The sequence below is a fragment of the Rhamphochromis longiceps genome, linkage group LG3 (genome assembly GCF_057381845.1).
Source record: "Rhamphochromis longiceps isolate RC_006_pf linkage group LG3, R_longiceps_female_GT1.1, whole genome shotgun sequence".
Lineage (NCBI taxonomy): Eukaryota > Metazoa > Chordata > Actinopteri > Cichliformes > Cichlidae > Rhamphochromis > Rhamphochromis longiceps.
In genome coordinates, this window is record NC_140559.1 from 42,275,411 (window position 1) to 42,300,825 (window position 25,415).

Sequence of the window (25,415 nt, forward strand, 5' to 3'; positions counted from 1 at the left end):
TGAATTTATGGTTTGAAAATGATCATCACTAAATTGAAATTGAATTTTATATTTTGAAACTGAATTGATTTGCTTTGAAACTGCATTTTATCCTTTAAAAATTCAGCTCTCGAATAATTTCAGTTTCACTACTCACCATTCAATTTCAGTTCCAAAATTCAGTTTTTTGGAACTTACATCCGGTTCCGGTTCAAGCGCAGATTAATAGAACTATGTTCTACTAGCGGACCGAAAGTGTTACTGACGGGAATCTACAGCGTCTTGAGCTGAAGTAAGACTTCAGAAGTCATTCGTCATGTCGAATGACCAGCGGATAAACTCTCAGGTTGGTAATAAATGTACTACATGTATGAGAACAAGCGTCATGTTAACAAATGATAGCCGTAAGGTAACTTTTATGCTTATTGTAGCTGTTAGCTAAAAACGCTAATTTAGCGTAGTTTGCCCTGGATTCAGCTTTGACAAACAAATATGATCGACTGTTTCTAGTAGAATTCCAAAGTTGTCATCTTGTACCCTCTCAGAGTACCCCCTCTGTATGCTTGCAGAGACCCCTACAGTAGGGAAACATGCAAAACGGTGTCCAAACCTTTGTATTTTAGCTTTATTTATGCCTTACACAGCATCCCAACTCTGTAGCTAACTTAATAACTTTAGCTAAAGTGAATAGTTAGTCTAATTCATTAGTGCAGCATTACTGGATCATCTCTGTTTGAAGTGATATAATATGATATACAACTATCAGTGTTTAACTACCATAATAATTCTTAGGGTACTGAGTGAATGCTTAATTAATTTTTTTTTTTTTAAAGCATACTGCTCCATTAATATGTTTGACAGGCTGAAGTTGTCGGGTCACCTCCTAAATCGACCATCTTTTACAGGTGTTTTGTGCCAGAAATGGAGTGTCCACTGAAGACTGAAGATACTGAATCTCTACGCCTTGCCATCCATCCCTCTTGTGCCTTCATCTAGACAAGAGACTAACTTAACCACTCTCATATGCTCTGTACCTACATCACCTTCCCTGACAGTTGTAGCTTGGCTCATCTGAGGGTGAAATTATAAGAATGTGTTATTTTGCAAAGTGCTCTCTAGGGTTCCTAAATAAAATATGGCATTGAGGTCATTTCTTTTGAATTAATCCCTTCTTCTGAAATATAAGAACCTCTCCTGGTTTTAATGGCACTTTGGATTTCTTTACTTTCTGTTCCACTTCCAAACCCAAATAGATGCTGACAAGCTGACACAGTAACATGGAAGAGGGAAAGACGTTGGAAAGGACTACTACAAATAAACCTAATGCCTAACAATGAAAAGTGTAAAATAAGAACAATAATAATAAAGATAAAAGATGAAGTAACACGTTTTTAGTATTTTATTTATTCCAAATGATCATCCAGATGTCTGTGACATGTGATGACAAACACCATAATGGAAGGCCTTAGTCATCACATGCTTAAACTCATCATATATTTTTGCATATGCTGAACAGGCAGTCAGACATGCTGTAACTGTGGGGTAGAAAACAGCATGAACACCATACGGCAGGGGTCTCAAACTCCAGTCCTCGAGGGCATGGAAAAGTTGCATGACACTTTGACCTTTGAGGACTGGAGTTTGAGACCCCTGTCATACGGAATATGACAGGTGTGGTTGAACTGCATGAAGACTCTGAAGTTTCTCTTCTCTTCTGGCAGGACAGGAATGTGGCCTTGTCCTGTGAGCCACTGTAAGGATGTACTTAGAGTAGAACTGGACTGTCACCGGCCTCAGGCTCTTCACCCTTTTCAAAGACAAAGCAGTCATTTAAATAAAATATTAGATATTGTTTATCTGTAAATGCACAAAGTAAATTTAGAAATGTTATTATTGTCAAGAGTGAACAAGCACTGATAGTGTAATCTACAGCTGTGGCCAAACGTTTAGAGAATGAGAAGTGTTGTTTGCTTATTTACAAAGTTTGCTGTTTCAGTGATAGTTGTATATCATATTATATCACTTCAAACAGAGGTGATCCAGTAATGCTGCACTAATGAATTAGACTAACTATTCACTTTAGCTAAAGTTATTAAGTTAGCTAAAGAGTTGGGATGCTGTGTTATGCTGGGCTCACACTGTGCGATTTTTGGCCCATTTTGAGCCGATTTTTGAGTCGTGCGACCGTTTTGGCGATCGGCCCGATTTTGGCCTTCATCGTGCGTCGTGTAGTATACGTGGGGTAACGAGAAGCGATTAACACGACCAGCTCCCGATCATCAATCGCTTGGTCGTGAGGGTGTCACCGCAGCTTCTCACACTGCGCACGCGCAAACACAAATGTCAGCGAAAAAGACGGCGCAGCACGGCAGTGCAGCGTGTGATCTGGACACACAAGCGATGGAGGCACAACTTGTAGAACTATGGCAAGCTCACCCGAACCTTTTCGATGTGGCCTAACAAAATTATCACGACCACAACAACCGTGAAAATAGTTGGATTTACATTGCTGCTCAATCACAGCTGCCTGATCAATGTTTTTCATTAGCAATTTAGCAAAGTTGATGGTGGTGGTGTGTCTGTGTGAGTGAAAGACAGAGAGAGAGAGCGAGCAACAGAATTTCTCTTATAACTAGAGCTGGGCGATAGAACGATAACGATATGTATCGCGATATAACTTTTACTCGATAGAGAAATTAAGCTATCGCGATAGACCTCGCCGCTCTTGTCCTCTTAAAAAAAAAAAAAAAAAAAAAGATCAGCCAATCCAAATTAAGTAGCGCAGAGCCGAACCAATCACAGCCGCAGCGTCACGTCGCGTGACTTGTAACGTACAGCACAAGTGCCAAGCCGCATGTGTGTTTGTTTGGGAAGCAGCCAGCGGGTAATGGAGGAAATGAGTGTGCCGACTAGAAAAATCAACCGAGCGTGACCGAAGAGAAAACAGATAATGGTTCCAACGCCGGAGAGATTGTCGAACGGAAGAGCCATAGAAGTTCCGTAGTGTGAAGGTATTTCGGCTATTTCAGGTCTGACAAAAAACAGAGTAGCGTGCACTGTAAATTGTGCCGAAAGCAAGTCTGGAAATACAATGAACTGGTGCATGCGTCACACTGTGCGCCACGTTATTGTTTCGGTGAAATGAATTTCTACAATACTGTTAATTCTACTCTCTGCAGTGTTTAAATGCTTACATATACACACAGTTACTGTCCCTCCACACATACGACTCGGTTCTGCTTCTATGCCCCAGCTTTGTTTACTTTTTCCCACCGAGGCTTCTAGACTTCTGATTGGCCAACATTTCTGCACGGTTAGGAATCTAGCGCCACCTGCTGCTTTGGCATGTTCATAGCAGCGTTTTCCTTCATTTCTGCCTTTATGTGTGGACGGGATTATTTTTTAAAACGGAAACGGAAAATCTCCGTTTTCAAAAATACCCGTGTACGTGTGGACGTAGCCTCAGTCTCTGACTGGAAGCGCTAATTCGTCATTCGGCTTTTGTCAGACTAAAGTAACCGTTAAAACTGTTTGAAAAGCTCAGCTATACAACAAGGAGAGATTGACAATTTCCTTTTAGTTCTCAGTTTATTTGATATTGACAAAAGTTAGTCAGTTTTGTCTGTTCTTCTGTAACACAAACTAAGATTTATTTTTAGAATTAATATTTTGTTTCTAAGTGGAATTGACAATTTAGTAGTCTGTTTCGTTTGTTCTATTTTGAAACTTAAACGCTTTAGCGGCTGCCTTTTGTGTAGTTTGCAATATTTGCCTTTATTTATCTGAAAAAGTCTCATGTTCCTTAAGTACATCTACCCTGTTGAACTTATTATGGGAAATAAATAATATAATAAATAAATAAAAACAAGCTGCTGATTATTTCACATTTTACTTGTGAGCAACGGCACATTTAAATCTTACAAATATAGTTATTTGGCTTATATCGTGATAGATATCGTTATCGCCTGAAATGAAAAAAACATATCGTGATATGAAAAAATCTCATATCGCCCAGCTCTACTTATAACCTTCATTTTATGGACGCACAGTGTGAGCACTCGGGTCGCATCAGAGCATCGGGCCGTATAGTGTGAGACCCTGCATCGTGACCTACGAACTTCTAACCCCTGCGAGTCAATCGTGCAGTTTGAGCAGAAGCTGAATCGCGCGACTGAAAAAAATCGCACAGTGTCTGCCCAGCATAAGACATAAATAAAGCTAAAATACAAAGGTTTGGACACCGTTTTGCATGTTTCCCTACTGTAGGGGTCTCTGCAAGCATACAGAGGGGGTACTCTGAGAGGGTCCAAGATGACAACTCTGGAATTCTACTAGAAACAGTCGATCATATTTGTTGTCAAATCTGAATTCAGGGCAAACTACGCTAAATTAGCGCTTTTAGCTAACAGCTACAATAAGCATAAAAGTTACCTTACGGCTATCATTTGTTAACATGACGCTTGTTCTTATACATGTAGTACATTTATTACCAACCTGAGAGTTTATCCGCTGGTCAATCGACATGACGAATGACTTCTGAAGTCTTAATTCAGCTCAAGACGCTGTAGATTCCCGTCAGTAACACTTTCGGTCCGCTAGTAAAACGTAGTTCTATTAATCTGCGCTTGAACCGGAACCGGATGTAAGTTCCAAAAAACTGAATTTTGGAACTGAAATTGAATTGTAGAACTGAAACTGAATGGTGAGAAGTGAAACTGAAATTATTCGAGAGCTGAATTTTTAAAGGATAAAATGCAGTTTCAAAGCAAATCAATTCATTTTCAAAATATAAAATTCAATTTCAATTAGTGATGATCATTTTCAAACCATAAATTCAATTTCAAATTAGACTAATTCAAATTCAGTTTTCAAAAGCATTTATTCAAGTTACAATTCAGATTCAATCTGAGCAATTCAAATTCAAATTGAACTTATTCAAATTCAGTTTCTGATGGCACAGATTTCTGCCCATAAACTTTTATAGTAGCTCTTATTAAAATCTGTAACTATTAATTCGGTCTCTTAAATGTTAATATGAGAATTAAAGGTGAATATTAGTGTCATTTATCAGCAAGGTGATGTGTACACTTTAATACTTAAACTAAACTGAACCAATGTTTTGAGTCTGTAAGCACATCTGGGGGGGTTTTTGGTTTGTTTTGGTTTTTCCTGACATTATGCAACTTTTGGACTGCAGCTGTTGAATGGCTCTCAAAAACAGTCCAAATACATCAGGTTTAACCACAAACTGGCAGTTTTCATTCGCCATGCGATTGCTCTGTACCCAGGAACGGTGACCACAAACAGAATCGTTCTTTTGACCTGGAAGATTTACACATTGGCTCAAGAAGATGCCCTTTGGTATAAAACAAATCTATCAAAACCAAATATCCTGATCAGATGACAGAGAATAAATAAAGAGGCCTTCCTGGAAATTCTGGACCTACCTCACCTCAACTAAGGTCAGGTCCTCTGTCCCTCCAGTATGATTGAAATCTTCACTGAAAACAAACCTCATCTAGTTCAGTATTAGCTGAACTTTTAACCCACAGGGGTTACTTCACAATGGTTAATCATCCAACAGCATCTTTATTATATTAAAGAGAAGACGTATTCGCCCCTTTTACTGATTTCTGAGTTTATGATTCAACAATATGAGAGAGACTGGGCAAAAATGACATCCATGGGAGAGTTCAAGGAAAAAACTACTACTGACCTAACTTTTTGAAGGGTTGGAGTCCTGTTTGAGCAGACGTAAACTAACCCAGCATTTCATACCAGCAGTCAAACATGGTGATGGTAGTGTGATGGTCTGAGGCTGCTTTGCTGTAATTGTTGGAACTATGAGTTCTTCTCTCTACCAAACAACCTTGAAGGAGAGTATTGGATCATCACTTCATGCCCTGTAGCTCGAGAGCACTCAGGTTATAGAGGAGGACAATGGTCAGAAACACAGCAGGGACTCCAATTCAAGATGGCTAAACAAACAAAATGAAGGTTTTGGAGTGGCCTAGTCCAAGTCCAGACTTAAATCCAATTAAAATATGTTGGCATGACCTTTAAAAGGACCTTCAAAAGGTCGCTCATGCTGGGAAAGTGACTACTGTTGTGCAAAGAGGAGTGGCTAAAGTATCTCCATAGTGATGTGAGAGACTCACTGCCAGTAATCACAAATGCCTGATTGCAGTTCTTAGTGGGAAGGACAGCAAAACCAGTTATTAGGTTTAGGAGGCAATTTGTTTTTCACACAATACCAGGTAGGAGTTACTCTTCATTTCGCTCATGAAGAGATTCGCTACACTGTAAGCAGTGTTTTAGTACCAGTCCTATTTTGATCAAACTCTTTTGTAGCTGAGCTGCATTCAAGGATTAGAAATCACAAATATATTATTTTTTTTCTTCACATTGCTTGTTGCTTTATACAATGAAGCAATGACTTTTTAAATTAGGAGTCTCTCAAGGGCCAGCACACATCCAAACCAGAAAAACATAAAAACCTCACTGCTGCGAAATGATCAAGAGGCGCTCTAAACATTATTGTGTACCGTTGTGTTAAACTACATGTAGATTAGGTATTAGGGATGATATTAAAAAGCCATCACTTTCAACACAATTAACTAAGCCTTACGAGGAAAACGTGATTACCTTTAAGATTACGACAGTTTTTGCTACAAGGATAATTTATCAGTTTGTAAACAAGCGTTATAGGTAAACTCCATGTCATTATCAGGTAGCAGAGAGCTGTCACAGACTGGAGGCTGATAAAAAATACCCTGTCCAAGAAAACTTCTTGAATAATACAAATGGCAGATAATGCGCTGTAGTTATTAACAAAGCCAAACCAAAGGCTTGTATGTGGAGCTTTGGTAACCCCCAGGTCTCTGTGGACTCTGGAAAAGTCAGATGGGGAAACAAACAATATTGGATGGCCAAACCCGCAGGACTTCCCAATGTTGCGGAAAGAATGCAACACCAGCAAAACAGAAGGAAAAAAAGTGAGATGTCAAGATGTTTCTTGTCTTCGTGCAGGATGAGGTGCGAGTCACGGGTTAGAGGCAGCAAAGCTCTGATGGGGCAACTGTGAGTCAGAAACATTTTACAGCAATGAATGACAGAAAAATAACACACTATGTTATCGGCAGAGCTGCCGGCAGTATGTGGGGGGTCTAAAGTTTTCCTAGCTCTTGTTTATGAAGCTATGGTTTGGAGTGGAATACAGCACAAAAAGCAGGGGGGACAAGAACCACTCTCCGAGTAAGTTGACGTTTACACACGCACACAAAACGGCTTCTTTTGGACCTCCCAGATAAACAATTTTTGCTTGACTGATAATTTTCACTCACCATCTAGTTCTCTGACCCTCTTCCTGAAACACTGACTCATATCTGACAGGAATCTGCTTGTAGGTTTCAGATTAGGAGCCACATTTCTATTACTTCATAGCGGACAACAAAACACAATCATAGTGTGAGCAGTAAACCGGTGGCCTCTGTTTATCGCTGCCTCTGCAATGTGATGCCTAATCTGAGAAGGAAAGTTCAGAGGTCCGAGTTAAGCACAGACGGCACCCAAACAAACCTAAGGGAGCCATTATCCACGTCAAAGACGCTCCTTGGGGGGTGTGAACTCATGAAAACTCATTGGACAACCAACACAGCAGCCAGTCTGATAATTAGAACCAAAATAGAAGACAAGTATTGGGTGCTGAGGACCCATTATAAGCCTCACAGTAACTCCCAATTAGGATGTAGCCTGTTTCTACAGCAGCTGGGGGTTTACAGAACTGGGTGGACTTGAACAAGCATGACAGCGCCCCGCTCAAAAAAAAAAATAAGAAGCAGAATTAAAAAACTAAGTAACAGCAATATGCATAAATTATTTTAAAAAATATTGGTCAAAATGATAGAAAACGGTAATTAGCAGTCTGGCTATCATATTTCAAACGATATTGCATCGAATATAATGGATAAACAGTTAAATACAGTAGTACAGTGGCTTGCATGTGAATTGTAAGATAAAAAGGATAACAGCTGAAATAGCTAATAGCACAACTGTGCGTTAATGTGTTGCTACAATCTTCCCAGGAGGTCAGCCCATGTAATAACTTTTAACTATACACATCCAAAATGTGAACAAATGATAGAAATTGATCATTAAAAAGCAATATGGCTAACAGTTAGAGATATTTGAGAAGCTAATGATACCACTGAATATCATGGATAGACAATAGAAACACAATACTGCAATGGCTAGCATTTCAGTTGCAAGCTAACAGCATGGATAACAATCGAAATAGCTAATAGCACAACTGAAATTATTTGCTGATAACGGATAACTGGGGGGAAAATGGTCACTGGTGAACACAACGTATCACTGCTATTTTGTACTAGAAGTAGTTGAATAAAGGTTAAAATATTAAGCTAACAGATCTTAATGGTTCAAACTGTTGTCTTTGTAGTTGCAGTGCTGAGCCGTCTGCAGTCATGTGAAAAAGTAAGCGATTGCAGGTTCGGTGTAATCCTATGAAAAACTAAATACATCTTTTACTGCTTCGACAGAAATGAAGAGGGTGGTGATAATCAAATGCACTTGATTACCTGTTCATCAGCAAGTCTGACAGCCTCTATGCAAGCAGACGTTTTGGCAGTTATCTGATTTGTGTTTTAACGCATTGCTAAATCTTCCCAGGAGTTTCCATCCCAGCAAATTCACCTCAAGGTAGACATAGCTTGGGTTTTTTGCTGTTTCTCAGACACTACAGGGCTCAGTTAGTCACTTAAATGGTTCATATCAGAACAATTAGAAAAAAAAAACAGAGCATTTTTTGATGTGTTTAGAGAGGTTGTCAGAATAAAGTCTCTTCTCTCTAAAAAAAAAAAAACCCAGGCAGCTCGGCTGAGGTTGCAAAGTTGCTTCTGAACAAACCACAGAAGTTCTGGAACAATGTTCTTTGGACAGATGCGACCTAAATGGAGATGTGTGGCCATGAAGTACAGCACCACATTTGGAGAAAACCAAACACGTCATAGCCACTGTGACACACGGTGATGCACGGGTGATGATTTAGACTTGTTTTGCAGGCACAGGACCTGGACACCTTGGAGTCATTGTGTAAGTAAGTAAGTAAAGTAAAATTTTATTTGTATAGCACCTTTCAAGACAAAAATCACAAAGTTCTTCACAGAAAAACTAAAACAGAAAAACACCATGAACCATGAACTCCTCTGGACACCCAAATCATGGGGTGTACTCATTTTTTAAGACTCTATCCAGTCCTGTGAAAATGTTCTTTTTTTTAATGTAATTGTAGTTAACTCAGTTCTGCAGATTTATTTATTTTTTGTAGACAAAAAAATCTAACCAGGTGCTCTTGACTTCAGCTAAAGAGTTTATGTATGTGTACTTACAAACTGGGGAAAAGACAATTGTTTCCTGTTACAGTTCATTTTTGAACCTGGATATCTATTTAACAGTCAGTCACTAGGTTTCAGTCCTATCACTTGGTTTTCATCAGCAGAAAAGGTTTTCTGAAACTATAGTTTTTAAGGCTTCAATTTATCCTGTGTTTAGGGCCTTCTCATCAATGTTTGCTTAAAGGTCTAGCTTCCAAAATCTATGAAGACAACTTGTTGTCAACTTCCAGATAATCATAATGTGTTTGACCATAATAGATGAAACACATCCAAACATTTTAAATGGACCAGTCCATACTTTGAGCAGTTTAGTCTCCTATTTCATCCCTGAGGGAGAAAGAGGCAAACTCCAGCCTTACAGAGCAACATTCACGAAGAGAAAGCTCTCAACCTTTCAGTCTCCATGGGGCTCACATGTCTCTTCAGAAGAGCGAGAAACAAGTGGGATGCTGATGCCAGAGTCCAGGCCGCGATCTAGCTCCATCCCTCCGCTGTCCCAGTACACTTCATCCGATTTGGTGTCATAATTGAGACGATTGCTGGAGTGCATGCTTCCCTGTTTGTGATTTAGATTCTGATTGGACACAATGCCAGAAAAGGGCTCAGTGGAAACATGGTCAGGAATAAACTCCAAGTGGATCTCACAAGGGTCAACTATACCCGGGGACAGAGGAACCAAAGGGATCGGCTCTTGAGCAGACGACTTAAGGAATGAAAGAAGAAATGTTTTATTCTGGAAAACTGCATGTGTTTAAGTATTTTATAAAAACAGAGGGTGAAATAAAGTGAAACACAATAAATCATACCGGAGCCTTGGGCTGATTCTCAGTAGCTGGTGTAGCTTGTCTTGATTTTCGTAGATACATGATGAGAATTGGGAAAAGAAGAAGGGAAGTCAGCCCGATTCCCATACACAGCGCTGGCAGCAGCCCTGTAGGGAAGAAATGCATGCAGGTTGAACATGTCTCTGCTCAAAAAAAGCAGAGAACTACACTAAATCATTTCAGACCCAAGATTTACAAGTTGTATCACCAGAAAAGCTATAGGAAGAGGCAAGCCAAGCTTCTGCAGTAGATCTAGCTGACCTCTTGGACTTATAAAGTGCGGTTCACATCGTTTAAGGATCCAAGCACAGCTGTCTTTATGAGGCTTTCTTGCAGTTTCATGGGAGGTTCTTAGTATCCTAATAGCACCTAAGCAGTATTTTGGACCTCATAACTAATGAAAGTAGGATGTGTTGTGAATGATCCATGGACAGGTCTGTTTTCTGTACTCAGTGTCAAAACTATAGAAGCAGCAGTGATTTCTTAAGCTATCGAACGTGAAGATGGTTCAGGTAGCTGCTAATTTGGGAACCTCTAGTTTTTAAAGTAAACTGTATCTCATCTCCTCACCTGAACTGGCGACTGTTTCAACGCACTGAGGGGCTGATTTCGGTGAAGCCGCCATGGCAAAGGTTGGGAAGGAGAAGTTGGCCTCAGCACAATATTTCTGACCCAGAGGCAAACCAGAGAACTCCACATACGACACGACCTCCTGAGTCCAGACTGTGCGGCTCTGAAAGAAACAAGCATGTATAATGTGTAGCTGGTACTACTACCACTACTGGTACTGCTGCTTGAATGATTCATAGGTCAATCTGAAGTATCTTAACAAACAAACATTCCCTTGAAAATGGTCAGGTACAAGAACTGAGCTGAAAATCAGTAGCAAAGCAGCCAAAGAAAAACCTAAAGCTAACACTACATATTTAAAGTGTATTTAGCTTTAACGTTCCTTTTGAACACAATACTTCCTTGTTCTTAAATATCAGTAGAACTGGAGACAAAGCATAGCCACACCTGGTATTCTGCACCACTCGGCTCAGTATACACAGTCACTGTGGTCCAGGGATCAATCAACTTAGAGATGGGACAGCACCTCTCCAGAGAGCACCTCCTGTTGGCAGCACAGGGGAAGTGCACCTGCACCACCATCTGGTCGTCTTTCAAAGAGACGGAAACAGAAGGAGGACTGAAGTCTGCAGAGGAGAGACAGAGGCTTCAAATTCAAACCACCCATGATATTTGAAAAGTAAACCTGCAGAGTCTCCTCAGTCTGTGGCACATTTTCACTTAGCTTCATTACAGAAACATTATGGACTGTTACTTACTGAAGTCACTGTAGTCAAACTTGCGTGGTTTGAGCCACACAGTGGAGCTGGGACTGAGGTGAACACCAAGGCGAATCATGTTGTAGAGCTCAAAGTTTGAGAAGACCTGAGAGATGTCACAGCTTCGGGACGAGATCCAGATGCACCATGGCACATCCTGCCACGGGTCCCTGCAATAGTAACACCAAAATTAAAGAACAAGTAAGTATTGCATTTAGAATTAACTTTAAAGTTACATATGATATAATTTACCATATATGCATACCATTTAAACATGTAACGTCAGAGCTAGCTGCAAAGCAGACTTTGGAATGTCTTAAGCCAACCCTTTTTTCTTTGAATCAGACTATCCTGTCATTTTTAAAGTGCTCTTGAACAGCAGGCTTCCTGTAGGTCTCTTAAGTTTTTTTCTTAGGATCTTGGATGCTTTTTCATCCATTTTCAGTCCAGTCCTTGTACTCGGGGGTTTTGTCTACAACCAAGTGTTGTGTCTACACTTAACAGACAACTTAGCAAACAGCCAATTTAAACATTTATCTTTAGGGGATACTAGCAGCCTGTCACAAAACACATAGTATAAAACACAGTGGAGGCTCTTTCATGGTTTCTGTATCTCTATTTTAGTCAGTGCTGCTGGAAATTTTGTCAACATTGATGAAATTATGAATACAGAAAAGAAAATTTTTATCCACAATGTAATATCATCTCACACTGGCAGCAGCTTCATTTTTCAGCACCACAGTGATCCCAGGTGGTCATACCAAATACTGACTCTTAGAATTGTCTCTATTTTTGCCTCATATTCTCCATTTTCATGCATGTTTGCGCATGTTTCAATAATTTATCATTTCCCATTCTCCTAGCAAAATCTGAAGAAATGAGGGCTGGCTCAAGAAGTTTCACAGTACCTTAGATGTTAGCATGAGGCCGGTAAATAGATACATTGGGCATTTGTTGCATTTCAATCCTCTTTTCATCTTGAAATTCATGAGTTATTTTCATTACTTCTCTGTACTATAGATACACACTTGTTTGCCTTTCCACAAGAATCTAAATTATTTGTATTTCTTGTTATACACATTATTCAGTATTCTTATTGTAATCAGTATGCACAATGTAACTGTGCAGTTATATATTAACAGCTGATCCAATGCCAAATCCAAAAGTGTCTGAAGACAATAAAATCATGATCATCTAATTTAACGTACCTAATGCTGTAGACACCAGCAGAAATAAATAAATAAATAAAAATTAAAAAATTAAACGTGACACAATAAACTGCAAAGTGTCTGTGCACTGGTGGGAGTAAAATCAGTGTGTGAGGTTACAGGAATATGTCTCCCTCTCTGACACACACACACTCAGACAGACTTACCCCTGCGTCTTTGTCTGCACAGTGTAGGTGGTATTAGGACTGGCATGGGGACAATCCCACTGCAGGAGGCAACCTAAGTCCAGTGATTCCACTGTAGTGTAACAGACTAACTCGCTCGACCCTGGGAAGTTCGCACGAAACCCGTACACCAAAAATAGACACACATAACACACACAGAGGTTTTCATTGGTCAGCAGACTCCGATTGTGCCAATTTTGTTAACACTTTAAAGCACGAGCGCACACAGAGGGAGAAGAAGACCTGATGCAAACTGGTTTTTAGCACAGTTTGAACAGGGGGCTTTAACAGCAACGCTGACTTCAGTTCCTACCTGTGATGAACAGGATGTACAGCCCCAGCAGCACCATCAACCAGGTTATACTTTGTGTTTCCATGACAACCTGGTGACCTCTGGATCAGGAAAGGGCTTATAGAGCGTGTAAAGTCCTGGAGGTGACTGACTCCCTTTAAAGCAAGACAAATGCACCTGTAAAGAAGCACTGAGACGGAGTAAGCTGCAGGCAAGAATGAGGGCCTGAGGACAGCAGGACGGTGGAAGGGGTGGAGAGAGAGAGAAGGATTTAATTGAAGGCTGGTGATTTTGTAAGGGAGAGGAAAGGCTTTAATCTCCTTAAAGAGGAGGGCCATAAAAATCAAGACTGGGATGGTAATGAGATTCAGAATACTTTATTAATCCCAGAGGAAATTAGGTAAAGAAAGAAGTGTTCATTCTACTGATCGTTTGGTGCTCCTGTACTCATTAACCCCATTTCAGTTGTCAATTTTATGCTTGGCTACCAAACCACAAACACCTTTAGGTCACAAAAAAAAAAAAAAAAAAAAAGTCATTTTAAAATAAATAAATAATTTCCTTTCTACCGTTATTAAAGGTGCTTTGCCAAACTGCCACAACACGCGGCAAAACTTTCCAGTTTGCAGCGTTTATACTGCAACATCAAGGATAACCTAAATGTTTATTTAAATGTATGATTTCCTCTTTGTGATCAACGTCAACCAAACTGCACATTTTCATTCAGTTTATTACTTCATTAAAAACAACAGCTGCTGCAGTGCACTTCATAAACACCCTACAATGTTGGAGAGAAAAACCCAACAATTAGACAACACCCCTACAAGCAAGCACTTGGTGACCGTGGGAAGGAAGAACTTTCCTTTAACAGGAAGATACTTCCAGTAGTACTAATCCATGAGGATGGAGGCTCTACAGGGTTAATCACTACAAAAATATGTGCTTATGAATTTGCAGAATGTCTTTGCAATAAAACTTCGAGACCAGAAGCTTTCTGGTTTCAGTTTGTAGTCCACTTTCTGTTGGGGGGAGGGGGGGGTGAGCGCAAACTCAAAACCCCCAAAATGTTGAAACCCCCCCCCTCAAAACAAGCTTCCATAATGTGGAGAATAAAAGGAGGGCTGAATTTTTGGAAATACACAAAGATTTGTCTTTGCTCATCAGAATAAATAATGGGTTTCACGACTGTTTAGGATTGCTCCAATGTAAATAAATACATTTGAAGCAGATGGGGGTTGTAGATTTTGGTCATAACTGTTGACAATTTATCCTGAAATAGAGATGAAAGATTATAAGAAACACCCCAGGAATCTAAAGCAGCCAAAACAAAGTAGACACAGCAGATCAAAGACATGAGTGCATTCTGTCTTTTTATTCAATGCCATGTTTAAATAATAAGAATCTGTACATCTCTTAAGCAGGTCAAAGACCTTCATTCCCAAATATAATGATAAACAGTTTCCTTATTAACAATAATACAGCTGAAGTGCTTAACCAGGCAATCAGAAGGACCAACAGAGATCATACAGCAACAAAAATAGTCTTAAGAATGGTGTACATCACACACACTCTGAATCCATCACACACACCTGCATTCAATTCACAAACACACCTCAGCAGAGCATCATACACCTGATAATTAAAGACAAAGCAAAACTGCCTGTTCATTCAGCACCGAACATCATTGCAACAACGATAATACTAAGCTGAACATTCCTCATTCCAGGATCCTCTGACATATCAATCTATACATCTGCAAATATTCAACATCCAACTGATGTGGATCCCAGACTGGAGTGTTTACATGCTGATCAGTTCTGGACACTGCCGATCAGATCTATACAGGAACGGCTGACGTCACAGGCTGTGCCACCCTCAGTCCAGCAGAGGGCGTCGCCTGAAAGGTTTTACGTCCCACGGCTTTGTTGGAGAAAATCAGCCGGTTTTGGAGTCTCTCTGTAAAGCGACCCAAACACTTAAGAGTCACCTGTGCACCAAAAAAGTGTGTCTGGAAAATAAGCAGAGTATTGCTGCGTTAAAATCTGTGCAAATTTTAAAGAGGACCTGCTTAATTCCTCAGAATGTGACCTTTTGGTGCAGTTTGCACGTCTGCTCTATGTGCATTTGGTGTTGAAGAATCAGGGTTTATGTTTGCACCCCAGGCAAGGCGAGTCCCGGCTCCAGGCTGGTGGTTGTGGTTGTGGGTGTGGGGGAGGGCGGAAGGCCCTTGGGTCCTGAACAAAGCAGCCCGTGAGAGGCCGCGTGGTCTCCGTTCAAGTTCTTGTAAGGGTTACGCCGTGGAGGAGCTCTCAGACACACTGAGGGGAACCGGAGGCCAGCCAGGCAGCAGCCAGGACATGAGGAGATGACCTCCTCCTGGTCCAGAGAGTGTCCGCTGCCAGAGCCAAAGGGAGAAGAGCCCGCGGGGTCTCCTGTTGGGGAGTGGTAGCCGTTGTTGTTGGTTGTGGGAGTGCTGTTGGTGGCGGTGCTCCAGCCCAGTGGTCGACTCACAACCACATTATTGTTGACCAAATTGGAGAGCGGTGGCAGGCACGGAGGCCCGTTAGAGATGGCCGACCCCCAGCCGTTTGAGAAAGGAGGACTGGATGGTTGTAAGGGAGATGAGAAATGGGAAAGAGGAGAGGAAAGTTTGGAGTAAGGAGACGAAGTGCTGTCTTGCATGTCTGGGGAACTAGTGCAGTCCATTGGCTCCTCCTCCCTCCCTTCCTCCTGCTGCTGCTGCAGCTTCGCCTCCTTCTCATGGTCAAACATGTTTACTGACAGCGCCTCGAGAGACAGAGGGAGACCTGAATCGCTCGCCCTGTAAGCATCCTTGTCTTCTAGAAGACAGTCCTCTTCAGTTGCGTCGTTCACTTCCGTCTCAGACGGAGACTCCTCAGAGAGAACGGTGTTTGGTGCCGACGTGAGGTGTGGAGGAGGTGTGCAAGGCAGCGAGTGGCAGCGCCTGTGCCTCCTGGGCATGTCGACAGCATCCGCATCAGATGCAGTGGTGTCATCGCAGTCTGGTGGAGGAGGCAGCGTGAAGGTCAGGGAGATGACCGACTTGCTGGGCGTGTCAAACAGCTTTATCTTCCCGCCTTTGAGATCCTCCCTTTGGGAGAAGGGGTTAAACCGAGCAGGAGGAGCCAAGGTAGCAGTAGGTGGCGTCTCTGAAGGATGGAGCATGTCGGATTTGCTGCGGGAGAGACGCTGGTCTAACAGCAGGCCCAGGGATCGCCTTCGCACAGGGCTGACAGGCGGAGAAGTTGCTTCTGAAAGCAGAACAATCGTGTTAGTTTACAGAAGTGAGACAGAGTTCTCTTCAGTGAAGCCTCTACAGAATGGCTCACCTTTGACAGCTGGTTCGACCTTCTGTTTTCTCTCAGCTTGTTTCTTCTCCAGCTCTGCTACGATTTGGGAGAAAGATGGACGGAGCTTTGCGTTCATCTGTCAAATTAGAGGAAAAGGATGGAAAGTTAAAACGGGTCATAAAACAGGCAGCAATTATAAATATAAAAAAAACTAAAATGTGGAGGCATCTGAAACATTTCCTCTGGATTTTTGGCATTTAAGCTCAAGTTACAAGAGTCAATAACTACTGTTAGATCTAAAGATGACAGGATCAAGTGTACAAGCTCTTGGCAACTGTAACTAAATGAAAATGGACACTCTTCCTTCAAACAGCAAAACAATTTGATCTCTCGTACTGAAGCTCAAACCTTTGGTCAGTGCACTGCACTTGAGGTTACATCATGCACAAGTCAAGATGACAAAGCGAGCAGCAGTGAGCTAACAGCACATATGACATGAGACAAAATGTATTTCTTACATTACAGCAGGCGATAGCCAAATTCAGGAAGTGAGATGGGCAGTCTGCCACCATATGTCGAAAGGCCTCCACATCCAGACCAAAATCCTGAAAGAACACAAAACCGAATAAGTTCTGTTTCAGTACATGTGAGCACTTTGTTTAAACAGAGTCTCCTTACTCCATCTTCTTTCTATCACAGAGACAAGCGACTGCAACCAGAATCTTCAATTGCTGTACTGCTAAATGGCCACAAGGAGGAGCAGTGCTCTTGTAATAGCTTCAAAAGGTCTTAAAGTAGATTAATACAGTCTGTGGCATGTCAAAACTAATTTTAGCTCATAGGCCACATGCAGCCCACTCTGATCTCAAGCAGGTTCCACCAGAAAGCCCATTTAATGAACTGGAATATTGGCCAGAGCCAACAGCTTTTTGGAGAAGCTGAGTAGTCTGAGTAAACGAGACCCTTTATCTCACTTCCTTAAAGATTTCCCAAAATCTGGAGTAGTTTGATCTTCCACAAAACCATCCAGTGGACCAAATGGGAACCCCCTGTCTGCATCACACAGTACTATGATTTAATATTAAGGCTAAATGCTATGTTATCATGCTGTTAATAAAGGCTGGTGTAAAACTACAAAATCAAAGCAAAAACAGAAGAAGAAAAAAAAAAGAAGAGGCAAAAATCTTTAAATGTTTTTCACATACTCCTTTCTTTTGGTTTTTACCATCTACACTGACTGTTCTGAATAGTTTTACTGATGTTCCAGTTTGACAACAACTTAAAATCAGTTAAAAAAAAGAAAATAAAGAACAACAAATAAATAGGTATAAAATGAGAGGTTTGGTGACTTTGTCCCTGAGGCGAGAGTTAAACAACAGGTAGCGCAGCGCTGCACGTCGCTTCTTTTGAGCCCTTTAAGCGTTCGATTTACAAGCAATAAGTCAGTCAGCTTTCTGTTTGCCCGCAATGACATTCAGAGGATTTTAAAATGATCTACAGCAGCTATCATTTCAAATATTTTTAATTATCTCTCTCGCCTGTTGCTCAATCTTAGGAGCCATTTTAACAGTGCTGCTTGCACAACCATCGCGCTCTGGAGGAGCATTTCAGATGGCGACAGGCTTGAGGGTCTGTCCTCGAGCGGAGACAAACATTAAATCAATAATGGCTTTGTTAGAAACGTTCCCCACACTTCCTTAATAAAGAGGCCAGATTGTGACTGTGGCGTGAGTGAGATGACGAGCGTGTCAGGAAACAGGATAGGCGATGAAAACATCGTCATCAGTACCTCAGTGCGTGGCAGGATGTCGGGATCAGCCTGTATCCTCGCAATGATCTCACACAAGATGATACCGTATGCAAACACGTCCACCTGCAGAGAGAGGACAAACAGTCTATCAGCCAGAGATAACACAGCAGGTGAAGATAAGACCAAATAAGTGGAAAGACACGCATGCAGACTACGTATGGCTTCTAATATTATCTGTGTACTTTAAATTCAGATCGGATAAACAGCAAGATAAAAGTCTGTCACTTTTTCATTGTTTAAGCTTGCTTGACAAAACAAGCCTGCTGTAATTTCTCTCAGCTTTCAACAGTATGTAGTTTATAGCCAATTTATTATTTTTGTACATACGCACCATATTCTGCATGTAGTTTATACCAAACTGGAGCTTCTAATGAGTCCAAAACACAGTGAACGCTCATTTTACAGCCAATCAGGATTCCCACTACGCTACACAGAAAACAGTCATAACCCAGGCCAACGAGTGCACCAATTACATAACCACATAACCACTTTATTAAATATTGATTGCTGTACATCACTGCCTGTTTCCTCTGTTTATTTGAGCAGCTCTCATCACGCCCACTGTGGACCTTGGACTTCTGAAACAACATGCAGCTGAAGGGAAGTGAAGAAAGTGAGCTGTCAGTACCTTCTCATTATACACCTCTCCTCTGAGCACCTCCGGAGCCATCCAGTAGGGGGAGCCAACCACAGCAAGAGGCTCCTGGCCTTCTTCCTCACTGCAGGAAAACAGGAAAGAGAAGCAAAACCTCTAAATGCACAAGTTTAATGGAATCAGGTTAAATTTGCTTTTAACCTTTGTTAAGATAATGTGCGTGGACTCTATGCTCGACTTTGTTAAAAGTGATTTCTTCATGATGCAAATACCCTCCAACGCTTTAATATAAAAACGCAAACAATCGACATTTGAATTTAATCTGATTTTTAACTGGTCAGATAAAACAAACTCAAAGGCAGCTCCTGAGGTTTCGTAATTGCGAGTCATTTTGGGCCATTTCACCACTTCAGAAAAAACAATTACCAGAACAGCAAACCGATGTAATGCTTTGGCTTGTTTTTTCCCCTTTGACATCACATAAAAATAACTAAATAGACTCTCAGAGTTTAATGTTTTTCTCAACAGAAGTAAAAGATCTTTGTCTAAATTTGCAGCATTTTGTAAATCAAATCGACCTAGGAGGGCTTTTCTTCAGCTTAAAATGGGGAGAGGCAACAATCGGCTGCTTGGCATGAACACTATGCAGCTGTTTTTTGTAGTCAATGCTTTTGAGTATTTATCTAGCTCCAGTTCACATATTTAAGCTGTCATGGTGCCACCTTCAGGGCCTTTAGGACACAGATGTTCATTTTCAAAAACCCAGTAGTGACTCATGCAAAACAATACATGATGACTTTCTATATAGAAGCCTGTGACGTGCAGGAGACCAAAGAAGATGACAGATTGATAAAAGGTGCAACAAGAGCAGGCTTCACAGGCCAATTCAGTGACACAAAAGCGAATCAAGAGGTCGTGCGGGGTGAGCCGTTACTCTGTGCAAGCGTACGTGTGTTTATGTGCACTTCCTCAGTATCTAAGGAACCACAGTGTTTTTCAGTTATCTGGAGATATTGTTGTGCAATTTTTGACCGAATTAAAAAGGAAGGAAGACAAGAATGTGCAAGGACAACGTGCTTGCACACATGCCTGCCTGCCTGCCTGCCTGCCTGCCTGCCTGCCTGCACACACACACACACACACACACACACACACACACACACACACACACACACACACCTGGCAGATACTTCCTCTGTGCTATTTCCATCTGCTACTGAGGGCTATGATACAGCAAAAAGAAAAAAAAAAAAAAAAAACCATACAGAAGGGAGAAAGGATGAGTCGAGACGGTCACAGCTCCTAGTGTAAACACCATTTGGAGAAGTGGACCGGAAGAAATGAGACAAACTGAGCGACCGCAGAAGGCAGCACAGGGAAAACACCACAACAGAAAAGTCATCAGCATAAACAGATCAGATTATATCAGCAGAAGGGCGAGAGTGACTTGTTATGAGGGACAGCAGAGATCCAGCAAAGCCGGGAGAGCAAAAGGAGGAGGACTGGAATAGTTTGACCTTATTTGGAGCGCTAAACCCCTGTCATCATCTTTTCTTTCCTTTTTTTTCCCCCCTCCCCATGCCACAAGCACAGCAGTTTCAGTCAAAAACACACTCAAAAAACACACCCACCAACATCATCCATTTTCTGCTAGCGGCCTGCTGCAGGATGCAACAGTGTTTGAATAGAATCAAGAGCAAACAGCCTTGGAAAAAAACAAAAAACAAACCACAATTGACCAGCTGCTATTGAAACAAAGTCTAGAACAAACAGAGCTGTCATGTTGGATAGGTGGAAGTATGCATGTATGTAAGTCCACAGTGACAGTTACATGGAAGACTCGCATCTGTAAAAATGTCAGCCTTATTTTTCAGCTCATCTGACACATTTTGCCAGGTTTTGCAGAAAGAGAGACAAGCGAAGTCACCCCTCCTGACAGTGACGCACACTTGTGAAGTGGCTGGACACACACACACACACACACACACACACACACACACACACACACACACACACACACACACACACACACACACACACACACACACACGAAGGAGTCGTGTTTTTAACTTAATAGCTGGAGACAGAGGAGGATGAGGACTAAAGAGACAAGAGTGTTTGTCAGCATGTGTGGGCAGAGACACACTGACTATGGCACTGCTTTGAGGTCAGCCTCGACAGCCCTTTTAAAACAGTAGTCAGACTCGTATTGTTCAACCAATGGCCAAAACCTTTCTGCAAAAAAATGCTGTACATAAAGACAACAAATTCTTTAGTCTGACACATTTAGTCTCCTTAAAACTCCTTTTTTGGCATTTTCCAAAAGTGAAAAAATTCATAACACTGATGGATGTCAAGTACCGCATTTCCTCTTTCTAAACTCTGATGCAGAAAGTAAAGTGCTGTCATTTGTAGCAAGTATGTGTTATACTCGTGGATACTACATTAACCTGTTAGTTCTCTGCAGTGACTCACTCTTTATCAGATAGTTGTGCAGATAAATTTAGTTCAGCTATTTGTTTCAACAACACACAGCAACCTGCTGCACTCGTGGTGTCACTGCTTTTCTTATCTAACAGCGTTAATCATCAGCAGCCACCAAAATTCATGCACAGCAAGAGAGAACTCATTACAACATAGCGTGCATTTTAACACCTGCCCATAAGCCATGCTGCATGCACCCTCAGGCCACCAATACAAGAGCAGCTCCTCATGCAATTCTTCCTAAAAGGAAAGCCCAACACTATAATGGACAAAGGCTTGCTTACATTGAAAGGGCTTTCATTTAGACACATGAAAGAACACCACATGCAACCACAGGATTATGTTTTGTTTGTTTGCTTTAAGCTGCCAGATATCAGACTGGAAGGGGGTTGCCTACACCTGCAACCCCCTTCCAATCCACAAAGCAACAGATCCCCTACAGCGCCTCCTGCAGGTGGGAAGCTCAAAGGATGATGGACACATAGGAACTGGTGGAGTCTAGCAAGGCCTGGGTTAAGGCATTCTTAAACACCTCCCCAAGGCCCTGTTCCAGGTCGAAAACTATGTATTCCATGTGGTCAACCTACTCATTAAACATACAGGAGCTGCTTGGCCCTTGAAACCCATGCAATACAGTTCCTGAAGCACAGTTTCTGTGCTGATGTTGATGCCAGGGCAAGTTTGATTTCAGCTCGGCCTTCAATACCATCATCCCAGACATTCTTATAGAGAAGCTGGTAAACTTGGACTCCCCCCCTCCACATGTGCATGGATCAAAAACTTCCCCACAGACTGTTCACAATCAGTCAAGGTTGGCAACCAGAGATCATCCACCCTGTCTCACAGCACTGGCTCACCACAGGGATCTGTGCTGAGTCCACTCTTATACACCATCTACACCAGTGACCGCACCCCTGCAACATCATCAAATTTGCAGACGACACCACTCTGATGGGGCTCATCACCAACGATGATGACACCGCCTACAGGGATGAGGTCCAGCGACTGTCAGAATGGTGTAACTACAATAACCTCACCCTAAACGCCAAGAAAACAAAGGAAGTGGTCATGGACTTCTGCAAAACAAGAACCGATCCCTCTCCCCTATCCATAAAAGGTGACTATGTGGAGAGGTTCCTCCTTTACGTTCCTCGGCACCCAAATATCTGAGGACCTATCTTGGTCCACAAACACATCAGCCCTAGTAAAGAAAGCCCAGCAGCGCCTCCATTTCTTGAGGGTTTTGAGATGTAACAGGCCGCAGACTGAACTAGTGTCCTTCCACCGTGCCACTATCGAGAGTGTGCTGGTGCACGCCATCCCTGTGTGGTACACTGGTTGCACAACAGCTGACAAGAAGAGACTACAGAGGGTCATCAGAACTGCAGAGAAGGTGATCGGCTTTCCACTCCCCTCCCTGGACTTAATTGCCAGCTCAAGATGTCTCTCCAGAGCCAGGGCAATTATAAAGGACCACCTCCATCCTAACCACCACCTCTTCAACATCCTGCCCTCTGGAAAAACGCTCAGATCCATCAAGTGCAAAACCAACAGACTAAAGAACAGCTTCTTCCCGTGGGCTGTCAGAACTCTTAATGCAAACTAAGAGTGTGTAAAGACTTCCCAAACACATCCACCCTGACACTGCTGTTGATCATCTATGTGCAATATCTCAGTCTTTCCATGTTCTGTGCAATATTTTTGGCTCATGTGCAATATTCTGGTCCCAGTCTGTTTCAGTGTTTCTTATACATACACCGTGTATATAGTCTGACTCATATATATGTATACATATACATTGCTTTTTATTTTATTTATCCCCCCTTGTTGTATATTGGTCTCTTCTTTCTTTTGCACCTTTGTGGTCCAGCTACCCAATTTCGCTGTGCAAGAAACTGCACAATGACAATAAAAAGTTCTAAGTCCCCAAGTCCAAGTCCCCAAGTCCAAGTCCCCAAGTCCAAGTCCCCAAGTCCAAGTCCCCAAGTCCAAGTCTGGTGCCCTAGAAGCGACTTTTTAACAGCACCACTTACAGTTGATGGTGGAATATCTACAAGGAAGGACATTTCACAAACTGGCTTGCTGCAAAGGTGGCATCCTGTTACAGCACCACACTCAACTGATCGAGCTCTTCAGAATGATCCATCCTTTCACAAATGTCTAAAAGCAGACTGCATGTCTGTGTTCTTGATGCAATACATCTGTGGCAGCGGTACTCAAAGCACCTGAAGTCAAAGATGTGTGGCCCAGTACTTTTGCCCACACAGTGACATTCCCAAGTTTCCTCCAAAGCAACCATTTCCAGACAAATGGCTTTTACATGACTGCCCGTTTTTCTTCAAATAAAAGTGAGTGAAGCTAGAGCCAAGTAACAACTAGTGGAAATTCATTTCCATTTATGTAAAAACTGCATTTTAATTAATGAACCGTGGGACAATTTCATTTCAAAGTTTTCAAGACCTCCTTACTTCAGGCACAGACATCAGGACCGTCTCCATCACACCACTTCTTTCGTTGCAAGAGAAAATATTAAGATGCTGCACTGCTTCTTGAATAATTTCTCTATTTTCCAACTATCTTGCAACAACCCTCATGCTGGTCATTTTACAGATTCAGAGAGAATATACTTACATGTGATCACTGTCAGATTTAAAAAAAAAAAAAAACAAAAAAAACCAAAACAGTTTGCATAACAAGTCTACAATTTAAAAGAGAACCTAAGAATTTGTGTTTTGTCCCCTCTACTAACACTTTGTTGAACGACTTTTTCTTCTGTAAACATTTTAACGTCTTTTCCCCTCAATCTTTAGAGCGGGGCCCTTTTATGCCAAGAATCTGATCATCCGCCACTTAACAGACATGATGTCAGTGGAAAAATAGCTGCAGAAATTAAAATAAAGACACATCTGAGGATTGCTGGTCATTTATAGCCTGTACAGGCCAGTGATGAATTGTAGAAACCACATAAATGTCACTAGAAATGCAGCTGCAAAAACGAAGGGGAAGAGTCATAACGCGACACCAGCAACAGAGCTGTGAGTTAGTGGTGTGTCATAAAAGCTCACAAAAAAAAAAAAAAAAACCCCACTGAAAACATCACTGCGAGCCAAGTGCCGTCCCGTCTGCCTTCCCCTGGACCTATGAAACAGAGCGGAGGCAGCGTGTGCCTGTGTACTTTGGAAAAACCTGACTGATCGGGAGTGAGCAACAGTCTCTGTGTGTGACTGTGTCTCATCCGAACGTCTCCAGGAGAAAAGCAGAAGTTGAGGGAAATATTTCGAGAGTGCACGGAGAAAGATATGGCATGGAATATAAACAGAGCGGAGACGAGTGCAGGAGTGGAATTTATTGAGCACGACTTATCTAATCACACAGCTGATAGGTGTCGACGGACTGACCTGTAATCTGGTATTTTCTCTGCCAGGCCAAAGTCTCCCACCACGGCCGAGCACACGCTACCTTCCCAGCGCACCAGGCAGTTCTGAACAGAGGGGCAAAGGTCACATGAATCACTTTATTGCTGCAGCAAACTGTGCATCCACAATATGTGAGAGCGGTGCTTTCTGCATGCCTGCAAAGATGTTTTTGGTTAGTTTTTTGCAAGAAGAAGAAAACTTTAAGAAAATTCAGACATTCAGAGCATCAGATCGCAGCGTCCCCCCCAAATTATTTCCTTTACACTCCTAGAAATACTCTGGACGCACGACATGTGATGCCCACTCACTAGTGTTGAATGCAGCGGATTATCAGCTGTTGCATAATGACGTTACTGGCAGTAGTTTACAAAAGTCTACGACCTGCCGGGAGCACAGATGATAAGCCTGCAATCACCAAATCTGGTACATTTTTACACAATGTTTATTAATGTGCATTTTAAATACAATAAAACACACAGGCTCCTGTAGCATACTCAAAAACAACCTATAAAAATAAAATTTGAGAAAAAAAAACAGACGAGAGTAGGGGCTCTAAGTGTGTAAAGGTCG

At 41.8% G+C, this 25,415-nt stretch overlaps 2 protein-coding genes across 2 annotated transcripts in view; both read right to left on the bottom strand.

Moving 5' to 3' along the window:
* Positions 1-9,210: 9,210 nt before the first annotated feature.
* Positions 9,211-13,314, bottom strand: LOC146674820 (uncharacterized). Its single transcript, XM_085401117.1, has 7 exons — positions 13,251-13,314; positions 12,920-13,040; positions 11,545-11,714; positions 11,234-11,412; positions 10,787-10,949; positions 10,199-10,323; positions 9,211-10,095 (listed from the first exon to the last, which is right to left on the bottom strand). Exons 1-7 carry the CDS (start codon positions 13,312-13,314, stop codon positions 9,787-9,789), a joined length of 1,131 nt encoding a protein of 376 aa, XP_085257243.1. The 3' UTR covers positions 9,211-9,786.
* A 1,241-nt stretch (positions 13,315-14,555) lies between these two features.
* tesk1b (testis associated actin remodelling kinase 1b) overlaps positions 14,556-25,415 on the bottom strand; it is a 35,234-nt gene continuing 24,374 nt past the window's right edge. Inside the window, exons 6-11 of the mRNA XM_085398418.1 lie at positions 24,828-24,910; positions 18,979-19,069; positions 18,330-18,413; positions 17,059-17,145; positions 16,580-16,676; positions 14,556-16,501 (exon numbers count right to left, since the gene is read on the bottom strand). Of these exons, the coding sequence (XP_085254544.1) occupies positions 15,375-16,501; positions 16,580-16,676; positions 17,059-17,145; positions 18,330-18,413; positions 18,979-19,069; positions 24,828-24,910 (1,569 nt within the window). The 3' untranslated portion in view covers positions 14,556-15,374. The remainder of the gene's footprint in view (positions 16,502-16,579; positions 16,677-17,058; positions 17,146-18,329; positions 18,414-18,978; positions 19,070-24,827; positions 24,911-25,415) is intronic.